Raw genomic sequence first — 21,686 nt, 5'->3', positions numbered from 1 at the left:
AGGCTATGCAAACTTTTTTGCTACCTATGCATTGCACAAAACCAACTTAAAATGATGTCTGCTGTCGTTCCACAGAAATCATGCCTAGGCTGAGAATGTCTATAGGTGTAATGAGATGCAGAAAAGAAAAAGTAGCATTTGGTGAAAACCAATGAACTGTGTGGTCCACCAGTAATTGCCAACATTTCTCATTATCTCTGTGTACTAATATTTTTGGTTTTTTACATGTATGTTTTGTTTCGTGTGAACCCCACTAAATGTATATACTTTATTTTCATGAAAAGCTACATACCTGTTCACAAAATTGTGTTCGGCTCTAATGGAGATTCTTGTAACTGAAATAGTATTGCTGCAAAATGCTGCTTGTTTTTGAGTCCAGTAGAGCCTTTATCTGTCACTGTCCTACATATGGGTTTCCAAATGCAGCTGGTCTTAATTTACAACTTTTTCTGCAATTCCAAAGCAGTGCGTGTCACTGTCCTGCTGTGTGTTAGCTGGCCGCAGGCACCCTTGTGGAGATGGGGCAGTGCCCGAGGAGCACATCAGAGGGAAGGGGCAGCTCATCTGCTGGGAGCTCTGCGTTTCTGCTTCTCCAGCCCTGGCAGCCCAGGGCTTTGCACTTGAGCTTTACTGATGCTCTCCTTGTTTGGTATGTGTTCTGGCATGTGAGGTAAATGCTTTTGCTTTTAGGTGGAGTAAAGCTGTGTTTGTTGTCCTTTGTGGTTAGATGGGAGCTGTCCTCCATGGGTGCAGGGGAGTGTCCACCCACCCTGCCCACAGAAGTTCTGTGCTCTGGAGCTGGGGGGCATGAGCTCAGGGTAGGTGGTAGAAGGTGATTCTTTCCTCTCTTAAAAACCTCTTGATTTCACAGTGCTGGATCTTTACTCTTCGCTTCCAAGATTCAGCCTACTACAATGCATCTATTTGCAAACGGCAGCAATTATTAGTTGGGTAACAAGTGGGTTTTTTTATGTACCAACCAAATGGCTCTGAAAGACTCCATCTAAATGCCACCTGTGTTCTGCCAATATTTTCTTTCTTCTTCCTTCTGCACTTAAACAATAGATTTTTTTTTTTTTCATGGTAGATGAGGAACTCAGCCATGGATATTCACAATCTAGAGGCTTCTGTTACAGTTGAGACTGCTGTTTCTATACTGCCAAAAATAAAAACCTGGAGGATTGCATACAGGCTCCCACTGTTTACATTTCATCTCCTGTCCTCCTCAGCTCCAAGTGTTTTTTCAGAATAAACAATGCATTATTTGCCAATGCTTTTTTTATTTCTTAAAGATTGTTTGGGGATATGCCTTCCAAAGCATATTTTAGTTATCTTCAAAACTTGAAAGGCTTTGATGATGAAGTTCATAAGCAAACACAAAGCCAAATTATTTTTGCATAGGTTTACCAACAATGGGCTTGTTTATTGGTAGAACGTTTCCAACCCTGTAAGATTTCAAGGAAACAGTACAACACAGTATGCTGTGATGCTCAAGAATGAGGACTGAGAAACTTTATCTCCCTGAATCAGTCACCACCTTGACTGAAGATCTTAAGGCATTATCTTGTAAAGGCTTGTGTTGATTGCCTCTTTGATAATTTTTAGTAATGAGCAATGTCCTAAATCTGTAGGCTTAAAAAGTCAAAACTTGGAGTTATTGGTGTTTTCTAAGTGTATTTTGTTATTAAGAAAAATAGGAAGATCCCCAAAGTGAAGTGGGATGTACATACGGTAATGAGGCTTGTGGCAACCTTGTTTCTTAAATCTGGATAAACAGTTTTTCATTTATTTCAGAAGTACTGTAAAACACACTTCCAGTATTTTGAATGCTATGGTGTATATGATTTACTAAAACTGTAAGGCTTATCTCTACCATAATTTCTGTAAATAAGAAATATTACCAAGAAGTTACTGGACAGCATATAACAAACTGCAATTAAACAAGCCTTTCAAAGTAAACCTTTCTAATATCTTTCAGCTTTCAGCTAGTAAACGAGTCTGGCTTAATGGATTATTGTGGCTATGAAGTGCCTTGAGATTTTTTCTGTACAGTAGACCCTATGTAAATTCTTCTACGAATTGTTCTATGTCTATCATGTTAATGTAATTAGATGAATCTGACAAACCCTTTACGTTTTCTGAATTTGCAGAATATCTTTAATGACACAGCCATAGTTCAGCTACATAAAAGATCCTTAATTCAATTTTCTTTAAAGAAGATTGACACTAGCAACATTTAGCCACTTAACAACCTTTATTTTACAGCATGGTAATTGGCAAATGCTCTACACCATGATTTCTCTTCAGTACAAAGAAACAAGATTTGCTATTGTAGTTAAAAGTTTACAGGTTAGTTGTTACTTGGAGGAATTAAATTCCTTCCTCTGCTGCTTGGGCAGGTCCTGCTACTTGTTGGTGAGGTCTCCTCCAGTCCTGCTTCCTTCATTCTATGCTGATGTTCTGGGACTTCCCACCTGTGCCAGTTAGTCTTGTGTCATTACTCTATGCCCTGGAGTATTTGGTAGGGATTTGTAAAATCAGTCTCATAAATGTAGCTATTTACTTAGTTCTTCAATATTTATTAAATGTCCAGTTCTTGGATGCATTGCACAGGAAAACGGTGAGCAGGACAGCTTGAGAGTATGCAGAGAAGGTCAGGTTCACCAGCAGAAACCTAACCTGAGTCTGAATGTCCCCTGAGTATATCTCCGTAGGACATTGGCATGCAGGAGGGTAATGATTTTCATATGGCTAGTGTTTCCTAAATACCTTTATGTGATGCAATTAAAAAGGATGGTAAAATAAAGCAAATGGATAGCAGTCTCTTCAAGCTTTCAGAAGGCTGGGATGTGCTTGGCAGGGCTGTATACGAAAGCTCATCACAAAGGAAGAACAGTGTAAAGGACTTCTCTCATTGTCCTTTGCCTGAAGGTTTTGATAATTTCTCAAATACCTTTTTTTCCCTTTGTTATAACATGTTTTCTCCAGATGCTGAAATAACTTCCAGAACTGCACAATGAGACCGATTTGGATTTTCCCCACATAGATGCCATGCAAGGCTGTGTCTCTGCCCCTCTCTCCTTTCCATGTTCGCTCCACTTGTTCCTGAGCCTCTTGCTCATCTGTGTACATTCATCACCTAAACCTGGGCTGTCTCTGCTGTTCCCACAGTCATGTCACAGCTGATGCTAACCCTGTGCCAGTGGCTCTAGTCTGCAGAGTTTCATGTTATCTAAGATTTTTTGGGGGAACACTCGTGTAGCTTGCTGAGTGCAGCATGGCTTAATAAAAATATCTTTGCTGTCCCTGTCTGCAGAGAATAAATTGACTGAAGACATTTAGTAGAGGGAAATTCACACAGCCCAGCAAGCTTTAGTGAGAGTCTGTTAATGAATATTTGAAAGCTTTTCTAAGACTTCTTACTGAGGAATACAAAAAATACATATTAAAAATATTTTCTCCTTACAGCATTATTCTGAATCATAATACCTCCTTTGATACCTATCTGTATTCCCAAATAGTTCAGTTCAGTTTTATCTGTGCTCATCACCTTCTCATCCTCAGGACTTTCCCTTCTCTCATGAAGCAACTTTTCCTGATTCTCCTTCTGCTGCTAACAGTGTCGGTAATTTCAGAAGAGTTTGGTTCTTGATGTTTGTTGGTCTGCTGTCAACACAAATCTCTACAAATGATCCTGGGTTGAGGGAGAAGGCGAGAAGTCTGTTGGTATGGCCAGAACAGATTAAAATATATTTTTGTTCTTTTTTTATGCCCTTTAATAATCTAAAGGGGAAGGGGGTATTTTGTCTTTGTAAAATACATCATACGCGTTTCGCATCAAAAAATAAGTTTCTAAGGTATTTGGCTCTTCTCCCGTGGTTTGTTCTGGGAAATCAAGTTCCATTCTTTACCTTGTCTGTTCTGTTCATTGTCAGGGGAAAAATCTATGTCTTGTGACAGATTGCCGTTTTTGGACAAATGTCGCTACCTACCAGTGATACAGCAAATCAAGATGCCCTTACAATATCTGAGCCAGAGACCTGCCCACTATGGCCCTTTGGAGAATCTCTGCTGAATTAGTCAACGGTTGGCCTTTTCTGGTTGGCCTTTTCTGATGTCGGATCTGGCAATCAAAAGACGTGATTAATTTAGACTTTGGGAGGGGAGCAGTGTGGACCTACTGCTGTTTGAGTCTAATTAAAAGGCAAACGACAGAAGCATACATGTCACATTCCTGAGATGATTATCTGCTTTTGGTCTTTTGAACATCCTTGCAGTGACTTAACTCCAAAGCAGCTGGTAATCACCAGATGGCATGTAGGTGCTTATTGAGCCCTGTGGCCTGAACACAGTGATTTTCTTACTCCTTATCTCTTAGAAAGTAATGCTTCACCTGACAGTGAGCTTGATTGCTCTTTGAAGAAGCAGCAGTTACCTAGTGAATGAGCAGAAGTTACCTGGAGTGGAGATCGGTGGATAACGAGACCAGGATCTCTGTTCCCAGGCGGATGGATTGCTGGCACGTAGGTTCTTGCGTGTGTTACCTGGAAGAGGGACGGGCAAGTGTTGAGTGGGAGCATGTCCATGGAGCCCTCGGTGGGCTGTAGCACGGGAACATGAGCTGCCGAGCAGTGCTGTCAGTCTCAGCCATCCTCGGCGGCCCCAGGGCCGCTGGCCCCTTTTCTTCCGTGAAAGAAAAGCAGACTTTTGCATAGTAATCCATTGATGTTTCTGCCCCACAAGCTGAGGAAAACCACACCTGCTGACTGCGTCAGACATTCTCAAAATGTTGCTGTCTCTTTCTAATTTAATTGAAATAATTCGAACCTCCCACATGTTTCTTATACTGGGAATGTAGGTGTATTTGTTAGGTGGGCAGCATCACAGTGCAAGTACTGAAGGCTGTGTCACTTGCTAGGCTCTTCTATCTTTTCTGTGAAAATGGTGATTCTCTTGCATCCTTTTAGAAAGAATTTGTGTTCAGTGAATGCATGCGTTTGGATCTGTAACTTCTGTTAAATTATCATATATGAGTAGTTGCTGAGGAACATCATAAAGTTAATGTGTTGCACACTAATTACAACTTTGGTTTCTTAATGCAATGTATCTGCTTTGTGTGGCTGAACATTTCTTTAAACAGCTTTTGCTTAGTCACGTCACAGATCGCTTAATCTTACTTATGTATTGATAGCCTAGTTTTAATTAAACAGTAACTGTTTTCCACTTGATCAACCCCGATAATTCCTGTTTTAGTTAGCCACTTTTGAGCAAAGCCATTTAGCTGTTTTATTAGCCCTTAATGTGTGTTTCATGTGGCATTTTCATATTCTGGGTTGCCTTTTGCAATTGCTGCTTATGTAACTCATCACCCAGCCGAGCGTAACCTTGGAGGGTATGGAGTTCTGTTTACACTTGTGAAACTCTGAACTTACGTGATGAAATTCTGTTTACGTTTCTCCTCTGCTTTGTTTCCATCGAGAAAACAAAACTGTGTAGCAGCACCTCATCTGTGCTTTTTCCCTTCCTTCACGCTTCAGCAGCCCTGTGTGCAGTAGGGCCGAGGGCGTCCGGGGAGCGGGGCGTCGGGTGACAGGAATTTGGGAGCGCGGTTCAAACTCCTCAGGCCCATCTGCATCGCGGCCCGGCCCGCTCCGGCGCGGCCCGGCCCGCCCCCGCTGCCTCTCCCCGGCTCTGCTGGCGGCGGGGCGGGCCGGGCCCGCGGCACGGCGGCGCCGGGAGGTGGCGGCAGATTGCCGCGGCACCGGCTCCGCGCCGCTGCCCTGCCCGACCGCTCAGGGGCCGCGCCGGCCCGGAGACCGGCCGGCCCGGGGGAGCGGGGCCCGTTCCCCGCCCCGAGCCCCCAGCCTTGCCTCAGCCTCGGTCCCCGCCGGGGACACCAACCACCACCCCCCGCCGGGCCCTGGGCAAAGGCCTCGGCTGCCGCCCTGCCTGCTGTGAGCTTTTGAGGGTGTTTTAACCCTTCGGTTCACCAGTGGAACACCCCGGGACTGCAGACAGGCTTTTTAAAAATTTACTCCGAGAACGAGTACTGCCCCATCCCTGAAGTGTTCAGGGCCGGGTTGGATGGGGCTTTGAGCAGCCGGGTCTAGCAGAGGAAGGTGTGCCTGCCCACAGCAGGGGGGTTGGAACGAGGTGGTCTTTTCGGTCCCTTCTGTCCCCAACCATTCTATGATTCTATATTGAGGGAGTGCAATTCCATTTTCACAGCTGGTCCCTTAAAATATGTCTTGTGCTAAAGGCTACGGTGAAAGTGTGCCCTAGTAATGAATTATATAGTTTAATAGGAAAGTAGTATGCTCTTAATAAACTGCAACTTTGAAAAATTGCTTTTATAATTAACAGTAAAGTATTTTTCGAAAAGTTTGAAAGAAGAACGCTGTGTACTCATTCATTTGCCCCTCAGCATTGCAGCTCCTTATTAGCATATAGATGCCACTGTCTCTAGGAGTTGTTGGCATGGAAACTTCGGAATATAGCTCCCCGCATAGTGCAGTGAATACGATGTGCCGTGCCTCTAGAAAGTTGCCACCTATGTCTGCCTGCCTAAAATGTGCATCAAAATGAAATGGAGAATTTCCGTGTGGTCCTCAGAGTGATTTGTGGAGGATGTCGCAGATGGACTCCATGTACTAGCAGCATTAGCCAGACATACTTGTGACATTATTTTTCTGTGACTTATTATTGGGCAGCAGCATAAAATCTTCACAGATTGAATTCTTAAAATTTATTTGCATATTTAAACTTTGAGCTTTGCTGTTTCACCAATATTGCTAATTTAGAAACAGCATTCTTTGTGTTGAATTCTAGTAGTACCATGGCGATACTCATCTGTTTGCAATTGCAATGCATATACTTTAGCAGTTCCATGACAGGTTGCATGTATAAATAGCTATCTTTGTCCTGCTTAGGTACAGCAGCAAAGGCAACTTTACTGTTGCAGTTTATGGTGTGATGAGAGATGAAAGCCACTACCCCCATTTTTCGCAATGTCTCTGTCACTCACACTTGCCTCTGTCCTTCACAGCGCTGTATTTTGCTGCAGTGGTACTCAAGGCTTTTTTTCGTCTGCAGTCACTTAGTTTTCTTTACTGAACTGCAGTGTGCATATCCTCATTCTTTGTGGTTAATTTAAATTAAAACTGAAAACAAGAGGCTTGTGCCTGTTCATCTTGCAGAACCCGAATGGTATAAAATACATTATTCCTCTTGACTGGTCCCTGTGTTTTGTGTGTCGTCCTTCAGAGACAGCTCAGCAGCAAAACAAACACCAACTCGACATTTATTAGGTCATTTTGGAGAGCCTGATACATGAAGTTCTCCTAAAAGCCTGCGTGAAACATGTAAGGGAGCATGTTCAGCTCCTGAAGGAGGAAATATCTGGCTTTTGCATAAGAACAAGCTCTGGAGGTTGCCTAAAGCATCCTTACTATTACTTTATTTTTCTGCTTTCCAATGCGCACCATTCTCTATGTGACTTTCTGTCATTTTCTCTCTGCCTGCTATTTTGTTTGACTTTCTTCTGTTTTCCCCAGGCAATCCTTTCAATCTTCAATTTAGTCATCTTGGTCTTAGAGTATAGTCCAGTCTTCAAGGTTTTAATGTTAAGATTAACCCCTCAGTGTTGGCATATCCTTAGCAGCAGCTTTGGTTTTACTTTTTTTTTTTTTGGACTGAGTTGATACTTATTGAAAAGGGTTTATGAGCTTTTAAATTTTAAAACATGAAGAGGGTAAGATCACTGAATAAAGTCTCTATCTCTAATTCTACATCCAGTACAGATTTTCACCTCTTGCCAAGTTTTGTCCAATGTGCAGTGCTCTGAACATAGCTAACAACCAGATTCATCTGCCTGAGTGAAATATGTGTGTATTGATCTGCCTAAGTGAAATATGCTTGTATTGTTAAAGTGCAGTGCTATAGATCTGGCTTTGACAGGGAGATGGATGGACCATTTTAGTGGTAAAACATTTTTTAATGTTGAGAAACCATCTTGTCTACAAATAATAAAGTGATTTGTAGTAACAAATGGAAAATATTTTTCTTGCTGGAGATTACACCATTTGTTTTCATTTTCTGCGGCATGTTTTGCTCATTATGCTGCAGGAAGCAAATCCAAAGTTTTATAAAGAACAGCTCATGATGGCAAAAGAGGGAATTGAGCTGGGGGCTTGCTGTCATAACAACAGAGAGCGTCAGACCCCGGGGAGCTGCAGAGTTACTGCGAGTTTCGTGTTTGGGAAGGAGTCCGGTGGCTGGGGAGGTGCTGCTCACCCCACCCATGTTAGTGGGAATTGCCATGCCGTTTGTATAACTCCTGGAAAGCAGTGAGGACTGTACTGCTGTGTTGTCTCAATGCTGTAGAATGCTTTTTGTGTTTCTGGGCATAATTTTTAAATGACGGTGTGAAAGGACGGTGAGAAATGGACTTCATTTGAAGCTCAGGGCTGGTGTTAAGCAGCAGGTGTGCTGCCTGTGTTCTTGGGGGCATGTGTGGGTGTGCGGTGGGCTTTTCTTTGCTTGGGGGCTTAGGGTGGTTTTGTTTGGGTTTTGGTTAATTTATGGACAGCACAAACCTCTACGAAGAGAGGGCTGATAGGTAATCTTGGTTTTGCTTTTAAATACTTTCCAGCAGAGGGAAAAGGGCGCAAATTGAGACATGGTTTGCTGTTAGTGCATGGTGGTAGCCGAGTAAATGTTTGAGAGACCTTAAGTATAAGGTGTGTATTTGCCCTTAACTTGGCAAAAAGGGAAGGGAAAGGGCAAACTTGCCAAAACCAAAATATGCAACTGACTTTGCAGCAGTGACACATGGTTGGGAAACCTTTGTTAGTGGTGGAAGGATTTTTTGGGGTTTGGTTTGTTGGGTTTTTTTCCAAATTTGACACGTTATGTAAGTACAGTAATCTCAGCTTAAGGTGTAGGTGAGCTTTGTATTAAGGCTGATGTGGGTCTGTGCCCCATTTCATTCTCGGGCCTTTTGAGGTAGTCTCTTCAGCAGCTGGTCTTAGCAGGCTTCAGAGGCTCCTGTCAGAATCACTCCTATGGCAGGTTAATACATTTGTAACTTGTTGCTGACATAATTTAAAAGGAGCAGTTGTCCCAGCTTTTGTTCCCGCTGTTGTGATACACCAGCATATGCCTGCTACTGGCCATCTCCTAGGTTGGGTATTGAAGACAAAGACTTGAGTCTTTTTCCCTAAAGCCCCGACTGTTCTGCTGTAGTATGTAACTTAAATTTATCAAGGTCACTGAACCCTATTTAATGTGCTTTCTGGGAAGATGACAGGGTACAAAAGATTGGTTTGTACCCTTCTGTCAGAAGGATGAAGCACTAATACAAGAGATCAGTTATTTGTGTGCTGAAGGGGCCGTGGTTATCTAGTGATATAACAGATTCGCTAATGATGCCTGACAGAAGTATTGCAAAGGAATAATTGTAAAAAAACTCTTTCCTATTATGTAGTGTTTTTAAAAAGAAAATATTTCTGTTTTATAACATCAAGAATGCAGATTCCCATGTGACAAAATGCTGAGTTCAGGTGCCTAGCCAGTAGGTGTAAATTGAATAGAAAGTATTCTTACTATATTTTGAAGCAGTTTCCTGGCTATAGAGACTTTTAATTTTGGTAATAGATTTTGTATTTTAATACTTCTTATTGATGTCCAAACAATTCCAGAATATTGCTTGGGAGACACTGAGGTTGGATGGTTGTTGCTCAGCTGTGCTTAAAATCACCGTGCCAATTTACAGCAGCAGAGAGTCAGGCTTTGGTAGCATAAAATGGCTTTTCCATTCAGGTCATTGCATTTAGAACAATCCAACTCTTTCTGCTGCTTTCTTTTTTTGAAATGTTTATAGCAGTGAAATGCTGTTCTTGTTGTGAGATCCTGCTTAATTTTTACAAGTTATTCTTGCTTGTTGTTCTTTAAGGAAAAGTCATCAACAAAGACTTGCGCCACTACTTGAGCCTTCAGTTCCAGAAGGGCTCGATAGACCATAAACTCCAGCAAGTGATCAGAGACAATCTCTACTTGAGAACCATCCCTTGTAAGTATGTAAAGATCAGCCTCATTTGATCTGTTCCTGCTAACTGTCACATAATTTGAGAGCTTTGAATGCCTTCACTCTTAATCTGGTTTATAGTTTTACCTTGCAGCAGGAACTTCTGTAAATGATTTTGCTAGAATAGTTTCGTATCTTAAGTTGCAATGAAAAGGTACAGCCAATATGGACTGACAAAACAGCAAAAACTTCAGAATTCATAGCTCGGAGTGTTTTAGTATTATCTGTGTTTTACCCTTCGGAAGTTGTTCAGTTGTTGTTGTTAGAGTAACCACAGCTGCCACGGGAAATAAATCTTCCTCAGCATGATCAAGCAGTGCAAACATGTCCTGATTTTTGTCAATGTATTGCAGAAAGAGGAAACTGAGACCTTGAGAGGGTCATGTGCATTAGGTAGAGTAGCGCAGCTGGAAGGAGAGTTGTGGGAGGGTTGCAATGGCAAAAGGTACAGGGGAACTGTTATTCGCTCATCTTGAGAAGACCATACAAGGAGGTGGTGGCAGGAGGGAGAGTGAATCTGTGGCACAAGAAGAGGAGGAAGGAACAGCGCATGAACAAGAATTAATTAGTGAATCTGGATGGACCTGTCTCATCAGTTATGCCAGCGCTTCTGCTCTTGAGCATCTGCTAGCATCTTTTGGTCCAACTGACGCAGGTGTTAACTTGCCTTTAGCGAGGTGCCTAAAGATTACTGCTCACATGAGTGGACATTTATAGAAAGCACCGTTCAAGGTACAGGATGCTCTTACAGCTGCCAAATACCCTGTCGTTGCTTCTCACCCTTCTGTGCCATTTCATTTCTTAATTATCACAAGATCATCCTTTACCTTGTCTCAAAGGTTCACGGATTAAAAAGGCTCATCACCGACTGTATTTAAATATTCATTGCACTAAAAACTTAAAAGTTTGTCAAGTAACATTTTTGTAACTACTGTGCCCAAAAGTTTGTGACTTTCTTAAAAGATAATAATAGTGAAATGCAGTTTATTTACTAGCAGCTCTTGTTCATGCTGCTGCCTGAAAAAATTGACATATGCCTTTAAAATGCTATTAGGTTATGGGCAGTAATGAATCAGTGGAGTCCTTTCCAGGAGAGCTTTAATTAAGCTATTATAACTATGGGAGGCCCGTATTTATAGACATAACGCTTTGAGAACTTCTGCATTAACACAGCAATTTACTGATTACTTTGAAAAAGCTTACCTACAGCCAGGGTTTGGAGTATAGCTGAATTACACTCTGAGTTGTAAGGTTAAAAAATAGTTTCTGTGCCCAGTTATGGATTTGGTGGCCCAAAAATCAAATGTGCTTAGTCACGCTGACCTCATTGCAAATTAGTGAGTGGAAACAATGGAGACATGAAGCACCTTTATAGCTGTATTAAAATACCACAGCTGTTAAACAGCCCCCCCAGAATCCCAGACTGCAACTGCCTAGCCCAGGCATTGTCAGCTTCCATAGAAGTCGTTTTTGGTTCACTGAGCATAAGAAAGAATTCTCTCTAATTCCTCACCCAGCCGTTTTTTCTCCTCCTTCCTCAATGCAACTGTTGTACCTACGTAATTTATCGGCCTAGTTTTTATACGTTATTGTTCACTTGCTCACCAGTGTTCTAACTCTTATCTTACTGGAGTGACATCATCATTGCATAAAGATTCAAAAATATATTGTTTTTAGTGAATTGTACAGCAGGCAGCACTTAAGTATCTTACAAGAGTGTTTTCTCTGTCTTTTCAGGCACTACAAGGGCTCCCAGAGATGGGGAGGTCCCTGGAGTAGACTATAATTTCATTCCTGTTGAGCAGTTTAAAGCACTGGAAGAAAGTGGAGCCTTGCTAGAAAGTGGAACATATGATGGTATGTTGATGAAGTTTAATGGAATGGGAATACCCAGTACTCATGTCCAGTATCTTGGTCTGGGTGTAGCTCCTTGTACCCAGGAGGTGCCACTTTTCCCACCCATTGATGGTCATTACACTAGTAGAGTGGCAATATTAAGTCTATTTTTAGACTGAAGAGGAATAGTGGTCTTTTTTTAAAGCTCTCTACTAAATCACAGGTTGTCCTTTCAACCAGTCTTAATGCCATCTGATTATTTTCCCTATTGCATTTTTGAGGAAGCATTCTGAAAATGTTTGTCTATGCTTGGTACAATTTTGTTTTAAGAGAATTCAGTCAATTTTGTTTAAACCTTTGAGAACAGAGCCATGTTCTTCTCAGAAGCACACATCAAAAGGACAAGAGGCAAGGGCAATTCTGATACAACAGGGAAAAAACCAAGTATTTTGCTAGACCAGATTGTCCAAATCTGTAGCAAAGTTGGTTTTGTTAAATGTGATGGGGAAAAACATTGTAATGAAGGTAGTGAACCGTGAGGAACTGGTTATCCAGAGGAGTCATGGAGGTGCCATTGTGTGGTGGGCTTTTGCTTTGCTTTGGTTAGTTTTAAAGGGTTTGATGGCAGTCAGAGATAACTTCCTCACATCCCTGTACTCTGGGGTGGGGGGATGGACCGAACTCCCCCTTTTGTTTAAAGTGGGAGGGAGGAGAGACCAGTTTGACTGGCTCAGCCCTGGGATGTCTTGCACTCCTGTGGAGCGCGCCTGGTTGCAGATGAGTTTCAAGTAATGATTGCCTGCCTTCTGCTGCTTTTTACTATTGAATGACTTACCTCTTGACACTGTGAACAGAAAAAATTGCAAACATCTCACGTTGCTTTTTGTATCCAAGTTTATAAAACCTGAAATATGATCTGGCTAGATTTTTTTTCAAATATATAGTTGTACTTGAAGGCAACCAAATTACAAACAAATTTTCAGAAATACTGAGCACGTGCAACTTTCATTAATGTTCAACAGAATTTACCAGATCATAAACCTGCCTGATTTTTACAGATGTTTAACATATATTTGATTAAAGCAAGTTTAAGCATGCATCTAGAGGACTTCTTTGGTAGGTGGTGGTTTACTGGCACTTAAGTGGTTTTGATTGATTTCCCCCCTGCCTAAAAAAAAAAAAAAAAAAAAAAAAAAAAGGAAAAAAAAAAAGTCCAAAGTAGAAAATTCTGTGAAAGGCTCTGTACCTCCTTGTTGACATGTCTTGTACTGTCTGTTAACATCGTCCTGTCTGGAAATCTCCTAAGCAAATTTAGAGTGAACTAGCACTTCCTCCCCCACCCTTAGCACCTCTTTATCTGGCTGTCACCACTTTGAGCCTCACCCTCACTGATATTTTCAGAAGGGTTTCTTATTTATTTTTTTACATGGTCAAAACCATATCCAGCCACCAAAAGTTACCCCAGCAGGAATTCTGGGAAGTTCTCCTGCTGTGTGCTCAATTCCCTAATAAAAATCATATGAGCAGTCAGGAGAGAGGTCAATTGCTGAAATACTTTTCCAGAAAACAACAGATGATTCCTAGTCTTTGTGTTTTAGACTTAAATAATGAAGTAAAAATCTGTTCATTTTTGTCAAGTACAAATCATTTTTAGATGAAGCTATACTAGCAGCTTTGTTTAGCAAGTGTATTGTCAGTAGAAAATTGTAGGACTGTAACTTTAAAAGCAATTATTTGTAACTGGTTTTGTGTAAATAGATACTTTATGTTTCTGCACAAAATTAATTTGCTTTTTGACTTTAGTGTGTTTCTGCTGCTGCATATTACTCTGTTAATCAGTTAATCAGTATATAGAGTAAGAACAATTGATTTTTCACTGTTCTGCTTCTCTCAGACTGTTCCCCAAGTCTCTTTATGGAGCGTTAGTGAATTCCAAGCAAAGTAACAAATCTGTCTTTTTCTTTGAAAACATGTAGAAGGATAGAAATTTTGAATTAAATCTATTGGTTTTCTGATGTCCAATAGCATCATTGGCAAAAAGACAATGTAGGAATAAATAGGTTTTGACTGTTGAATGTTTTTTGATACTGCTGATGTCTTCTTTAAGAAGTTAAGTTACAGTTCCGGTCTTTCGCCAAAAACACTTCACATGGGCAATAAAACATTCACTGCCAATACTTTCAGCATATATCAGTGCTTTAGTGATCTTGATTTCTGTCTCATTGTCAGGTAATTTTTATGGTACTCCGAAGCCTCCAGCAGAGCCCAGCCCCTTTCAGCCTGATCCAGTGGATCAAGTTCTTTTTGACAATGATTTTGATACCGAATCACAGAGGAAAAGAACCACATCTGTCAGCAAAATGCAAAGGATGGACAGTTCTCTCCCTGAAGAGGAGGAAGAGGAGGAAAAGGAAGCAGTTAATGGCAGCGGAGGGATAGGTTGGTTGACAAGGGGAGAAATTCCTTGAAGTATTGTATGAATGGATAAGAAGCATACAAAAAACATTCATGCTTGCTTGAACCGCTTCCTTAGTTTTGGTAAAGTTTGAAGGCGTTTTTCTATTCAGACTGGTGTTTTTATTTGATTTTGAAATTATATTTTAAAAAGAAACAGCTGTTCTCTCAGCCAGATGTGCAATTGCATCATAAAATGCGCTGCTCAGTAGAGAACATGTAGTGCTGGGTATCGGCCAGTTGCATGAGGAGGAAGGAAAAATTTATCCACTCTTCAAATCATGGAATCCTTTGCAGAGTATAATTCATACCCTGTAAATGTTATTGTTTAATTTTGAGGAGATTACTGAATTTGTATGCAGGAGATTTTAGTGAAGCGATTGGTTTAAGGAGCAACACTAGCTCGTACTGTAAAATTTTCACATGATTTTGGTTAAGTGATCTATTGCACAACCTGAAACTGCCTGAAGGGGACTTTATGGAGAGAAATAAAGCAGAGTGCGTTGAGGCTGCACCAGTGTCCAGTCGGACCTTTCAAAGATTGGCAGGATGCCCTCTTTCTTTCGCTGTCATGGTTACTCATCTCGAGGGGGAAGAACTGGTGGCGGAGAGAAACCATCACATTGCATTTGCAGATGATCCTCTGTGTGACTGTTTAAGACAGACTTATATTGACCAGACCTGACCTAATCTTGCAAGCTTCAGGGCTGGCAGCACCACAGCACAGAGCGGCCCGGTGGCCAGGCTGGTTGTTAGGTGAAGGTCATGGACATCGTCATGTGATGGAGGATACCAAGCATAGCCTTGGGACTGAAGGGTGGAGGCTTGCATTTAAAGTTTTCTGCAGGGATTTTTGGGAGCATTTTCTTCTTGTGGCTTGAGGGAGAGTGGTGTTTGTTTTATTGACAGTTTGGGTCTTCTCTACATTTTACTCTGGTGCGTTGGGGAATATTGGTAGGATTTGGGGTTTTTTTTGATGGCATTACAAACACTGTTCTTTATGTAGGAACGGCAAGAAAGTGTAGTGAACTTTGATTTCTGCCAGCGTTGATTTTTCAGGGTAGGGTCAGACACATAATGCAAGGCTAATTCTGTTTGGCAGGGGAAGAGCAGAGTTCAGTGTTTTCATGTCAGCTTTTCAAAGTTCACAGCTGAAAAAAAAAAAAGTGGAAAAATGCACATCACATGCAGGGACGTGTTTGACATCCACTCATAGCCAGATTAAGAGGGTGGTTCTTTGTGAGAAACAACATAAACATCTGACAAATAGTAACACTTTCCCTGAACAACTGCAGAAAACAAAGAAAAACATTCAGATTCTCCTGACTGGATGAAACCTGTTCCCAGCTACAACCAGACAAGCAGCTCCATGGACTTCAGAAATTACTTGTCGAGGGATGAAACTCTGGAACCACTGCCTAAGAACTGGGAGATGGCCTACACTGACACTGGCATGATCTACTTCATTGAGTGAGTAGACTGACACCTGTCAGGGGTTGGTATGCCCTTTGGAGGGGAGAAATGCTGATGGGCTGCAGTCTAGGAAGCTGCCTGCTGCTCTTACACCTCTCTCCTTCTGCTCTTACTGCTTCTATTTCTCTATGAAATTTAATCTGTTCCTACTGTTATGTTCCTTACTGATAGTCATCTGTGTTGCATACTTGTACGATTGCCATCAGACAGGAAAGCCTTATGGTTCCACATGTAAAGTCAGTTTGTAATATGAGTTTTGTATCTCACAAAATACAAAGCTGGGTGGATATTGCTAAGTGAGGTATAACATCGTATAAACCTTCACTATGTCAAATTTCTGTGAAATCCAAGAGCTTGTTTATTCTTTCTTCACTGCTTGTGTTCCTTGGCTGGGAATGCATGCTTAAAAATACAAATAGCACAGATTAAAGCACACGGTAGGAAAGTAGCTCATGTGCACATGTGAAACAGCCTCATTTATGAATTCTAAGGCAAAAATGAAACAGAAACCTTACTGAGAGTTAAGCATAAGAAGAGGCTAAAAATACTTTTTCCTTCCAGGTAGAAACAGCTGCTATTCCCACATGAGCTCTCAGGGGCAGGGGAGAGTGTTTGTACCTCTAACATTTCACATCTGTCCTGGAGAGTCTCCAGTGTGCTGGTACCTCTGAGCATCATTGTTGCCTTTTCTTTTTAGCATTTTATGATGTGACTGAGACACAAATAAAGGTTGTATTATCTAAAAGCTACAGTTTGCTTATGGTGGTAAATATTTAAAAGTAAAGCAAACTTTCTTCAGTCTGAGGAAGTTCTCTTCTTTTAATGGCATGTGTTCTGCTCCACAGTCATAACACCAAGACAACCACGTGGCTTGATCCGCGGCTCTGTAAGAAGGCCAAAGCTCCTGAAGATTGTGAAGACGGAGGTGAGATGTTCAGAATTCATGTGTTACCTGTGCTGATAAATGTCTGAGTTTATCACAGCTGGATACAATCCATTACTGCTGTGGTAGAAGCTTTTTCCTGCTACACGTGGCTCTGGCACAGGCAGTATAGTGCTGAGTGTCCCTAGTCTGGTGGCAATAAGAGTTTACATAAGACTGGGGAAGTCCGTAGTGTATTTTCCCTGGAGCAGTAGAATCTGACTGAATCATGGGTTTATCTGCATTCCTGAGAAGAGAATGAGATATTTTGTTCTGGTAACTATCATTGCTAAGGAGAAAGCTGCATACATTATTGACGATCTCACTGGAAATTGTTTTGCGGGTGGAATATGGCAGGAGGAAAAGGTCCATAAGTGTTAGAATATAGGAATAATAAAGAAGATACAGCATAATACCTATTCCTAATGATACCTATTGCATGTGACATGATGTAATATTTGAATGCATCAGTAGGGAGAACAACCTGACTACTTTCAACTCTTCACACTGTTGCTTCAAGACTTACAGGTTCATGATTGGCCTACAGACAATTCCTGCAGCCGTTTCCTACATAGTCATGCAATTTAGTCAGCTAGAAAAGAGTACCAAATAGTTCTGTCATTGGCAAATGCCTGACATATTACAAAAGCTGAGGCAGACTCAGAATAGCCTGTCGTCCTCCTAAATCGCACAGCCTAACAACGATGTATTCATAATGAAGCCAGCTGGAGCAATGGACGCATACTGCTGCTTATTAAACATACGTGCAGCCCACCACAGGATAAAAAGAGCACTTTAAACAAAGAGATGCAGGATACACAAATGAACAACATTTAAACGAATAGACCCACTGCGTCTTTTGTCAAACCCTGTGGAGTGATGCTGGTATTAACAATTGGTAACATGCTGTCATATGCTAGGAAAATTCCTGTCACTGTCAAACTTAGGGCAGCCTCAAACAAGACTACATAGCAATTTTATCCTTAAAATGTCTAGCTACCTGACTGTACCCATTATTATAATATTTAAATTTCCATGGTCAAGATAACTAGAACAGTAAAACTAGAATAATTGGACCTTTGTGCTAACTGCTTGTCACCTTCAGTCAGTAATGATCTGCTGCTGGGGTACCATCTTACCAGATTCTGAATTTGCCATAAAAAGGAGCTTTTCACGTGTAACTTTCAGTACCTATATCAAACGTAATTTTTTATTTTAGACCCCTAATGTAGGGATGTCCAACACAGTCCAAGCCCGAGCCACTGTCAGCTAGCTTGCTGCGGCTGTAAGAGCAGTCAGGCTGCAGCAGCACAAACTGCATTTTGTCATCTTGGCAGGCCAGGCAGTCTGTCCTGAATTGATGCGGTCAGACCTGAACAAGTGCTAGGTAGTTTTGGGATGTCTTACTATATTGTAAACATCAGGGCGAAATAGCCTATGATGGTGGGGGCTCTACTCATCACATATGGCTGTGATAGTTCTGACTGAAGATTTCTTGGGTTGATTGAAAACTGAAAACATTGTCAGAATGTGACAGTGAAATATCCTGATGTTATTGAGAGAATACATAAAGGTGGTGTTACTTCTGCTAGGTGGTCTTAAACGGAAGGTACAAGAGGAATGGAGATGTGTGATTTTACAAGCTTGGGATGTGATACTGTGAGGCATTGATAGCTGTCTTTTATGGTGTATTTGGGGGCAGAAGCAGTGTGACCATATTCATATTGTGTAGTTTAAAAAGTTGACAACTATCAAATCACATTAATAATTTATAATTAGATTAACTTTAAATAATGTATTTTTCTTCCCCTTTATAGGTTCTTCCTCTCTTAATAGGTTAGTTTGTATCTCATCTTTAAGTTTATTATATGTTTAAAGTGGTGTCATTTTGTTGAATACAAGTCGTCTCATCTAGTGGAACAAAGAGTGAGAGTTATAGGGCTTCACATTCCCTGGAACAGGCTGATATCCTTTCATCAGAAGGACCAGCCTCAAGCAAATGAAGGGAAATAAAAAAAGACCTATATTTTCCTCATATTTTTCATGAGTCTGTAATCTGTCCTCTCGTTCCTTCGTAAGAACTCTGACATTTGCAGATAGTTTTCCACTATAATGGAAAATTTTGTTCTTTCTGATTGCAGAGCTTCCTTATGGATGGGAAAAAATAGAAGACCCTCAATACGGAACATACTATGTTGAGTAAGTGCTAATTATTAATTTGACATAATTATAAACTGAGTGGAAAATAATGAGGCACTTGATAGGCAGTATGTATAGGTTGTAATGCAATGTAAGTACTAGACATATCCAGCAGAAACAGTTCTAGGGGCAGTGAACACATGGTGCATACTTCTGAAGCACTGGCATGTGAGAAGATCCATGGTGTGACCTTACTGACTTAATGGACTGTATTTCATTTGGGGAGGGAAAACAAGTAGCAACCAAAGTAATTTATTAACGGGAATGAGCTGATATCATTTTTCTTAGGTTTAACAAAAATGGGGTCACTCGATTTAAGAGTGGCACCTGATAACTATAAAAGAGCAAAAGTAACTTGTATCTCATTGCTGTTTCCAAAGAGCCAAGTAAATAACTACTGAACTGCTGCAAGAGCTCTTTTGAATCTCCTTCAGGTCAGACTAAATGAAATCTCTCTAACTATGGAGAAGAAAATTAGGAGAATTGAAAATGTTAGCTTCAGAGAGCAAGCTAACATTTTTTGACTTTGCAAAGCCAACACAGGTGTTTAAATTCTGCTCAAACTTACTGGGGTTTTTTTCCACTCTGCTGTACTACTCTAGCATCTACTATTAAAAAGGTGATGTCTGAGTTTGTAAACATTGTAGGTAGATGGAAGCAACACATAGGGTCAACAGAAAAAGCAGGTTTTCTCAGTTCTAAACTATTACAACCTTTTGAAAATTTGCAGAGTGGAATGAAGGTATACTCTACCTAATAATTACAGGAAGTAAAATTGTGTTGGTTCTTAAAGTAAATCAAGTTGTTGAAAGAACAAAAATGCTTTCAGTGTTGATTATGATAGTTTATCATTCATTCCTCCACGGCATTTATCTGAGATAATAAAAAATAGTATTTGTAGATGTATCTTTTGTGGTTCTCTTTTTCTGCGAAATAGGCAGAATGCTTTCTGCTGAAATCCTGACCTACCTTTTGTATGTCTACAGTCATATTAACCAGAAAACTCAGTTTGAAAACCCAGTATTGGAAGCCAAAAGAAAGAAACATCTAGGACAGACTGATGTTGGCCCTTCAAAATCAGGTATTGCAGAATATTGTGTTCTTTGTCACTAATATCTTTATCTGCAAGCATGCATCATAAGTAACCAGTTTTGGAATTCATCAAGGCATTAGCCTTGTCTTTTTGCTGGCCGTTGTGGTGTTGCCCTCCCAAATCCACAGTGGTTTTGAATGATTTTTTTTTTTAAATGTTAAAATTGAACTGAGACCCTAAGACTGCTTTAAAATAATTTCGATCATTCTGAAGCTGGTTGTCATAAGGAGTTTTTTAATATATGCAGGGTTAGAAGAGCCAGCTGGAATATGCAGGTAAACCCACACCTTGAATTTTTATGCTTTTGATCTATTTTAAGCTTGGTATTCAAGGGTTAGAGTGTAATACTGGGATTTATAGGTGGGAGCTTTAGTTCCAGCTCTGTTGGAATCTGTACTATGGTCTTGAAAAAACTCCTAAGTTTTCCATTCACATAACTGAGCTGTGAAATGAGTGTAACAGTATCTTGCTTGCTTTACTCCCTAACAGTGCTGCAGAGGTTAACCAATGTTAACCAAACAAATCATTAACTTGTATGACACCTTAAAAAACAACCAACCAACCAACTTACTAAAACTAACCCTTGTTTCCTACCTTCATGTCTCTCTATTCCATAATTCAGTAGGACCAGAGAAGTCTGTCTTCACTAGAGATCCATCTCAGCTTACAGGAGCACTTATACGGACATCACTGAAAAAAAGTACAATGGGATTTGGCTTTACAATCATTGGAGGGGACAGACCTGATGAGTTTCTCCAGGTGAAGAATGTCTTAAAAGACGGACCTGCTGCACAAGATGGGAGAATTGCACCAGGTCAAGTACTATTTCTCTAAACTTCCATTTCCTGTGGTGCTTTTAGAGAATGCAGCTTCTGAGGCACAGGAGGTTGGATGACTCTATCCCCTGACTCTGAATATGAACACCTCACTAAATGAAATAGTTTTCAGATTTGTGAAAGGTCTGTGCAGAGCAGTGGCTGAAAAGGAAAAGAAGCAGCGTTCTAGATACAAATGTACTTTGAGGACTCTTCTGAAGATTTCAGTAGTTCTGCTTTAGCAAAGACTTTTGGCTTCATGGCTGTTGACAGAATGTTTTTTTTTCTGTTTCTTTTCTATACATAAAGTAAAAATAGTGTGTGTGCATTCTGGTCTATTTTGCCTTGTTGCTGTCAAAAAACATAACACCAAATATTAAAATTGCAAAAACATACAGCAGGAATGAGCAAGCAAAGCTATATGAACTGGACAAGTGAGGAAACGAGGGATGAGAATACCTGTAATCCATGAAGAATTGCATGTTTTTCAGTGTTATACATTTAAGTTACATATAAGCTTACTGTGACATATGGTTTACATACTAGAAAAGGCAAAATGCTTCTTTACATAACATGTAAAGTCTCTTACTCTTCAGGTAAGAGTAAGAAGAGTTCATGCTTTCGATGATATAATACTGTTTACTTTCGAAATGAAACAATTTCCTGTTTTGTTGCAGACCTATTGTTTGAACTTGTTTGTATGCAATTCATTTTCCTCTGTAGAAATGAAGACGATCCTGCAGCATTGTGTGGTGGTGCACACACACGTTTGAATGAAAAGATGTATATCTATTCCTGTTGTAGTTCATG

The 21,686-nt window shown here is 40.6% G+C and overlaps 1 protein-coding gene across 6 annotated transcripts in view; it reads left to right on the top strand.

The window, feature by feature from the left end:
• The window catches only part of MAGI3 (membrane associated guanylate kinase, WW and PDZ domain containing 3), a 74,996-nt gene that overhangs the window by 28,087 nt on the left and 25,223 nt on the right, over positions 1-21,686 (top strand). For all 6 annotated transcript variants that reach the window (XM_069771773.1, XM_069771774.1, XM_069771772.1 and 3 more), the window contains exons 2-9: positions 9,953-10,069; positions 11,822-11,941; positions 14,150-14,359; positions 15,670-15,844; positions 16,693-16,772; positions 18,911-18,968; positions 19,955-20,049; positions 20,687-20,875. In XM_069771773.1, coding sequence (XP_069627874.1) covers positions 9,953-10,069; positions 11,822-11,941; positions 14,150-14,359; positions 15,670-15,844; positions 16,693-16,772; positions 18,911-18,968; positions 19,955-20,049; positions 20,687-20,875 — 1,044 coding nt within the window. The remainder of the gene's footprint in view (positions 1-9,952; positions 10,070-11,821; positions 11,942-14,149; positions 14,360-15,669; positions 15,845-16,692; positions 16,773-18,910; positions 18,969-19,954; positions 20,050-20,686; positions 20,876-21,686) is intronic.

Source organism: Haliaeetus albicilla, chromosome 26 (genome assembly GCF_947461875.1).
Source record: "Haliaeetus albicilla chromosome 26, bHalAlb1.1, whole genome shotgun sequence".
In the NCBI taxonomy this organism is placed as follows: domain Eukaryota; kingdom Metazoa; phylum Chordata; class Aves; order Accipitriformes; family Accipitridae; genus Haliaeetus; species Haliaeetus albicilla.
Note: the sequence above shows the minus strand (reverse complement) of the source record. Positions and strands in the feature narration are given on the sequence as shown.